Consider the following 7,601-nt stretch of genomic DNA (forward strand, 5'->3'; position numbering starts at 1 on the left):
TTTAATGGTTTTACGACAAGCTGGACAATATTCAACTCAACCTGGAAAATATTACTACATATGTCCAGCCTCTCTTAACCATCCAAAGAAGTTTTTGTGGCACGACGAATACCATCGACTGAATGAGGTATCAAATTTCCAAACAATGTACAATGAAAGTGTATCGGTCGGTGGACCGACGACCAACTGTGTTAATAGAAAAACAGTAAACAATGAACCACGGTACGAGGAATCATCAATCAATGTCGAGAAATCCACTGCCACATCTGAGCACAACTCAGTCCCGCCTTTGGACATACCCATACCCACCCGTCCAACTCCAACACTTACCGGAGTGGAAATATGTTGTTGCTTCGCTTGCATTTCCCTAATTTTTTGCCTCATGCTGCTACTAATCTTACTGATTGTGATCTAGTAGGCATTATTAGTTGTGTGTAAGATTGCCTATAATGTCATAAACTAAGTTTGCTTTCGGCCGGGTCCTTGTTTGTATGTTAAACAGGGTGATTGTTAGATGTCCCTGTTTTTGTTTTAGATGTCCACTGGTTGTTATTTTGGTATTATATATGTAAGTGGACAAGTGTTTCCATGTACGAATTAAGGTAATAATATATGTTTGCATTAATTTTTTCCAACCACCTGCTTGATATAACTTTATAATTTCATGTATTGAATACAAAACTCAGATTACTGTTTCTGTTGTCACTGTGCATGCTTCCCATCAGTCTAACTCAAAAGTTGATGGGATATGTACTGTAGTATAAAATTAATGAGGTAGTTGTAGAATGTGATGGAGGTTGTAAATACTACATTTATTAATCTCCAATCTCAGACATTCTTCTATATAAGGCAACTTGGCATCCCTGTCGTTGCTCAAGTGAGTATTAAAAACATTCTCTTGTGTTTAGAAATATATCTTTTGCATTATTTTAAGCTGCAGGCATGAGTGACTCGAAGAAACAATCTGATGATGATTCTGTCAACTCTAGTTGGGGTTTCGTTCTTCCAATGGACTCCAAGAGAAATTTGGAGTATGTTTACTTGACTTCGGATGACGAAATAGAGGTTTTGGAATCACCTCCTAAACGAAAGACTATTAGCAATTTTAAAGCTGCAGGGACATGTACAGCAACAGGGAATCTGGCAATTACCCCAGCCTCAGCTGGGGCACTTCTGGCAGAAGTAAAGGAAGCAGAAGGAAAGAAAGCTATGAGCAAACTTCATTCTCATGTTGATGGTAAGAGGTCGATGGAAAATACTTCAACCATGGAAAGTGGAACTAAGGAATATGCTGTCAAGGAATACCAGATTGAGAGCTCACAGTCAAGCTCTTCACCGAAGACAAAAAGTGGCTAAAGTTGCTGGATGTGGTATGTAATTGTGTAGGGGACCTCACTTTTGTTGAATGTAATCTAACTATGAACTCTTTTGTTTGTTTTTGGTAATTTCTATGCATTAGGTTGGTCGAATGTGTAAAATAGGCTTATGTGAAGGTTTAGTTAAAATCTTCATCATCGAGTATTTGTAAAGCCATATTAAGAGTGTCCCGCTACACCATATCAATGATAATGTTTATATATGTATTGCTCTCTAATCTTAGGTTCATTTTCGTAACATGATGCACAATAATATATATAATAACAATTAACAACCACCATATTTGTGAATAATAATAGCTCATATATTATTGATATATATTTACTAATAATAATAATAATAATAATAGTAATAATAATAATAATAATAATAATAATAATAAGTGATATAGTCACTTTAAAAAAAACTAACTGATCGTGTTACTCTCAAAATAAAAATAATTAAGTGATTGAAATTTAGGTACATGAAAATGGATTTTTTACTCATAATTTTATATCATAATAAGTGATCCAATATATATCTGCTTTCAAAGTATCACATCTATTTTGACACTGTAAAATTTAATTTAATGATCTTCATATATCCACAACAAAAAAAAAGGGTTTGAAGTTAAAAAAAAATGTGCTGTGAAATGATTGAACGCAAATGAAGTGTTACAAATTAATTTTGTGGTGCAAAACAAGCAAGCAGCCATCAGGTATGTCAGCATACTGGACATCTGATATCACCCCTAAATACATTTCTTAAATAATTTCCAATCATGTACAATCAAGTGCATATTAGCTTCAGTCAATCAACAACCAATAAAGATTATATTATCTTTATGGAAAGAAAATTTAGAATAACAAACGAAACTTTTTATTTTCTGGGAAAAAAGAAAAAGATTTAGAGCTGAAAGATCATTAAAGCATCAAGTACCAGAATACTAACTCAAAATCATACAAAAATAGAAATAAAATCACCGCAGTGCAAAACCAAACTACAAGCTAGTTTTACTATGCAAACCATAGCAAAAAGAATACTTTTTGTCAAGAAAACAATGCTTCAAAAAAAGGAAAAGATAAACCTTTTCTGTAGAACTAGAAAAGAAAAGCCTTGTAATCATCGTTCAACTCACATCACCAAAGTTAGAAGAAAAAAAATCACCAGATCAGTCAACACAACCCAAAAAGTTTCTGAAACAAAACAGTTAAGAAACCCGAATCAAGATGCAAAATCCCCAGACACAAAAAGCGTTCAAAAACCAGAGCCCAACAAAAATACAAACAAAAATGGGCTACCAAATCTTACAAAGCAATCATCATCGATCGTAAAGATGTACTTCTTCTTGGAAACCATGTACCCAAAGCACCGGCACATAGAGTCCTTGAACGAGATGCAATTTGCCTTGGGACCCAAATACAAAATGAACTAATTACGATAAAAAACAAAATGCAAACTACAAAACCAAAATTAAATATCATGATAACATTGAATAAGTTTCTTTCCCACCAAAAAATGCACCGTGCAAGGGGCTAATATCGGATAACGAATACATGCTTACATCATAATTGCAGCTTGGATTATCTCCACTGTAATAACACAAAATCCAGGCTAATACTTGTTTCATACAAAAAGTGGAGTAGAATATGACAAAAACCAAAGCAGCCACAATATTAACCTTACAGCTTCGTAATCCTCTTGACAAATGACAGTTTTTCGTCATCTTCAAGGTTGAAAAACAACGCTAACTTCTTTGGTTTCTCAACCAAAATCTCAGCAGCAATTTGTTTCTCATCTCGTGTTAGGCCAGGAATAGTTTGTAGCACAGTTAAAACATCCTTGGAAACAGGCATAGCTATTTCATAGTCTTGACTGAGACGCTTACCTAGATCAGCAATAGCTTCTGTTGTTTTTATAGTGAATTCCTTGATGGCATCAATAAATAATTCTTCCACTTCACTAGGCTGCTTCCGTTTCTTTGAAGTGGATTTCTTACTAGCCGATGTAGTGAATGATGGTGTATTAGCAACCGAATGAGATTCACTTCCCCCCTCAACTTCAGTTAACAAGTGCTCAAATCCAACATTCATTTCAGCTACAACTTCATCAAGAACGTGTAGAACTTGTTGCACAGCAGCAACAAAACTTGATAGACGTTGTCCATTTGCTCGATCGAAGCCAAATATTTCACACCAATCTGCGAAATATGGCCAGGACTTGTATCGCCATGTAAGCACGCTAGGATCAGTCTGAAAAAATATGAACAAACAATGAATTGAAATAGACAATTCAAAATACGAAGATATTATAATTCCAAGTCGTTTAAAACAGAGACTCAATAATGTATTCAATGATTTTTCCTCAACCTTTACAAAGTCTTCCCATGCTTCATCAGATGACTCTATCATTTTTTGTGTTTCATTCCACCCTATTCCACTTCTACTTAGCATTGTTGCAAGTGTGCCGTGAGTTTTCTTCCACACATGAATCTTGGAGTTGATGTGTGGGCAGCCACGTAAATCCGTACCTGGGAATATGCTCATTAACCGTTTCTCTAAGAAATTCAAGTAACCACATTTGAATCCATTTTCACTCTTCCAGCCTCCAGTAATTGCTTCCTTCAATGACTGTATCAATACTTCTTCCTCACGTGAACTCCATACTCGCCTACCTTTATCAGATTTCTTACCCTTGTCTCCAACTGTATTGCTTGATGCTCCGAATTCCATAAGTACTGCGTTTCTTTTCTGCAAAAGCTTAACAAAAAGGTAATGTGTACTGCAGCAAACATTATGCATTAAAAAAATTAGTGACAAGTAAAAACATACATGATCAACAAAATAAATTAATGATAAAGTGAGAAGGAATTCATAAATGAAAGATTCATACTAGAAAATCAACTGCATCAGCATATGTTTCCATGTGAATGCAGTTTACTCACACAAAACATGTAGTTCTAATAAGTTACAATACGTCATCGACACAATGATATTTAAATTATTTAACTAATTATTATACATCGACAAGGCAAGGTTTTCTCTCCACAAATCCCAAGTTGAGGACGACTCGATATTATCAATAAAGTTATCCTCAACATCATGTACGACACCATTAATTGTTTCATCAACTCCCTCTAGTGGGTCTTCCTGCATTTCAGAGCGAATGAAATTATGTAAAAGCATACACGCCAATATGATGTGATTCTGGACATCCAATGGGTAAAATGTTGGACTCCTAAGTACTGCCCATCGTCTCTTTAACAAACCAAATGCTCGTTCAATGACATTACGTGCACGACAATGTTTTGAGTTGTAATACTCCTTGTAGTTTTGGGGACCTCCAGTTGCCCAATCATCAATATGATATCTTGTTCTCCTAAATGGTGTTAAAAATCCTTCCACATTTGCGTATCCATTATCACAAAGATAGTAACAACCTGCAATTATAGAGTAAAGTACTATAGTCCAGTTTCTGCAGCTGCTGATTCGAAGATTATTTTCAGTATCATATGAATCATACCTTTTGGAAAAAATAAACATACCTCTAGGAATCTTTAACACATCTTCTCGGTGAATTGCATCACGTAGGACCCTAGCATCTGCAGCTGAACCTTCCCAACCTACTAGCGAGTATGTAAAATTCATGTTCATGTCACAACAAGCCAATACGTTGATAGCCGTTGTTCCTTTCCTTGTTCTGTACCTTGGCTTATCCTTATTTGACACTTGAACGGTCACATATGTACCATCCAATGCGCCAAGACAACCCTATACAAAATTGGTAGTAATGAATGTCGTATCACAAAGTTTAAAAGTCAAAGTATGCATATTATTAAAAAGTTAAATGCGTTAAAGAAATAATGAATCATTGGACTTTCTTAATCATAACTGAAATTACCTTGAACCATTTCCAAGTCTCGCTCGAGCAGTCCTCAGCAACAGGAGTTGGCTTTACAACAAGTAGTGGATGTAGTTTCAAAACACCTCTCAGTACCTCATGGAAATTAGTACTCACAGAGTGACCACTGCGTATGAAGTCGTGTCCAATAACTTTATTTTTCTTATGGTGTGCTAGAATAGACAAAAACATGGCTACTTTTTCCTCAACTCGTGTATACCTAGACTCCATTATCCCGCCTACATGGGTTAGTAGGTAACATAGACGTGCAAATGCATTACGAGTCATTCTTAAATTAACAAGACACTCGACATCTCCTACGTCAATTATCCTTTGTAAATAGCTTATTCTAGCATTTATCTTTTCAGGCTCACTTTGTCGTACACATCTTCTACGCTTCCTACGATTTTTTTTAGAAATAAACTTCATATAGAAACGTGTTACAACGGTCAGAAACACAAAAGAAGAAATAAGAATTTGTTGAAGCACTAACAACTCTTGCACATGTCCATCTCCTTCAGCCATGAAAAAGATAACACTGTCATATCATAAAAGGTAAAGCATAGATTTCAGGCATAAGAATCAATGACAGTACCTCAAACGACATGACCAATGTACAAATTTAATTTTTATTTACACAAAATGCATGAAGCAATGTTCCAGAAATTAACAAATAAGCAGGCACATAAGAAAATAGATATGTTATATAAAACTAGTCCAACATTCCTCATTATGCCCTAAAATATTCACTCAAACACATCACAAAGAAGCCACACATTAACCATATCAATTATTAACTGGTTAAACAAAAACTAAAAACCCACAATGTCAGTGCTACATAAAATAAAATCGGGGTAAGCATTTATTGTTGAATATGCACATTTTTGTTGCAGTACTAGTAACTCTTGGGCATATCCATCTTCTTCAGGCATGGAAAACCAACTATGCCATATTATGATTATAAATAATTTTATACAATTCAGATCCATAACAGAGGTCTGCGCATAGGTAAATTATTATGTATGAATTTGTTCAAATCTGTAATTATTCAAAACCAATCTATAAAAAATATCATTCCAGAACCAAAAGAAATAAACAAAAAAAATCAAGACAGTACATTACTTGAATATTGACAGTAAAGTGTAACACTAATGGGGATGAACTCAAGAAATTTTCTTTATCAATAATTATTTCTTGAAGAAAAAATATATAAAAAAAGAACAAGAGCAATAGTGTGTTTTTTAACAAAATTAGTCTAGTATTTTGGTAACCTAACATCTTACCGGGATTCTAAACTTTTGATATCTCTTTCGAACAGCAGTAAACCGTGTTCCACTGGTTCAAGTTCCTCCCAGAGCTTCGAGAATTAGAAAATCGCCCAACTGGTTTCAACACTTGAAACCGTCCTTCCTGCCACATTTTTCCAGTGTGTGAAAACCCTTATCAAAAATATACATGGTTTGAAGAAGAGTTCGATGATTTTTACCTTGTGGAAATCGATCTCGTTCTCTACATTTTTTGCAGATAAAGCCCAACACAGCGTTTTCTAATGAATCAGATCTAAAATGGTGAGGTTTACTATTTTCATTTATTATGAACGAGGGTAAAATTATAAAATGCTTTGACACAATTTATGTGGATAGAAATTATCACACGGCCAGATTGGGATGTCTACTGCCTACTTTTCAAAATTTAATGTCGGGCCCATGGACTAAATAAAAGACACAAAAAACGAAAGAAACGTTGGATGATTGGTGATTAAAAACCCAATCACACTCTTATCCTGCGAGTCAAACACAGCCTTAAAGAATAATAAAATATATGTAATTTAGTATGTCCAAGTGAAATGGATAAAAAAAAATCCATGAAAATTAAAAAATTAAAATTAAAATATAAATATAAAAGAAATTCCACATTGGATTGTAATTTTTATTAGATTCGGATATATTTTGATATAAAAATTTATTAAAAAATTAATTTTAAAAAATAATGTTATTAAAAAAATAAAATATTTAAAACACACGTATTACGGGGTTTTTAAAAAATTAATATAAAAATAAAAACAATTTATTAAAATAAAAAAACTTTTAAAAGCTTATAAAAATATGACAATCCGGGAATGGCAGAGCTCTGTCACGGTCCTCCTGAATCCGGAATAGAAAGTTCCGGATTCAAATGTCTTTTTTTTTTTTTGTTAAATAGCTTTTTTATTTTCGTTAAAAAATAGCTTTTTTTATTTGAGATAAGCAAAATGGGTTTTCGACAACATCAAAAAAGGAAAGAAATTGGTGTTTTGATTTAGTTAATTAGTTAATTCATTCAATATAAACACGTTTAATTAAAAG

General features: G+C 33.8%; 2 protein-coding genes across 3 annotated transcripts; both read right to left on the reverse strand.

The window, feature by feature from the left end:
- Positions 1 to 3,038: 3,038 nt before the first annotated feature.
- LOC140888591 (uncharacterized) lies at positions 3,039 to 4,088 on the reverse strand. The gene is made up of 2 exons (XM_073296284.1): positions 3,726 to 4,088; positions 3,039 to 3,608 (listed from the first exon to the last, which is right to left on the reverse strand). Exons 1-2 carry the CDS (start codon positions 4,086 to 4,088, stop codon positions 3,039 to 3,041), a joined length of 933 nt encoding a protein of 310 aa, XP_073152385.1.
- Positions 4,089 to 4,291: 203 nt separating this feature from the next.
- On the reverse strand, positions 4,292 to 6,805 carry LOC140893457 (uncharacterized). 2 transcript variants are annotated; one of them, XM_073302526.1, is made up of 5 exons: positions 6,743 to 6,805; positions 6,540 to 6,666; positions 5,257 to 5,794; positions 4,901 to 5,126; positions 4,292 to 4,795 (listed from the first exon to the last, which is right to left on the reverse strand). In XM_073302526.1, exons 3-5 carry the CDS (start codon positions 5,779 to 5,781, stop codon positions 4,365 to 4,367), a joined length of 1,182 nt encoding a protein of 393 aa, XP_073158627.1. In that variant the 5' UTR covers positions 5,782 to 5,794; positions 6,540 to 6,666; positions 6,743 to 6,805; the 3' UTR covers positions 4,292 to 4,364. The 2 variants fall into 2 exon arrangements, with proteins under 2 accessions (XP_073158627.1, XP_073158628.1); XM_073302527.1 differs by lacking the exons at positions 6,540 to 6,666; positions 6,743 to 6,805 and having other exon boundaries at positions 5,257 to 5,903.
- Positions 6,806 to 7,601: the final 796 nt, after the last annotated feature.

The sequence above is a fragment of the Henckelia pumila genome, chromosome 3 (genome assembly GCF_033568475.1).
Source record: "Henckelia pumila isolate YLH828 chromosome 3, ASM3356847v2, whole genome shotgun sequence".
Classification (NCBI taxonomy): Eukaryota; Viridiplantae; Streptophyta; class Magnoliopsida; order Lamiales; family Gesneriaceae; genus Henckelia; species Henckelia pumila.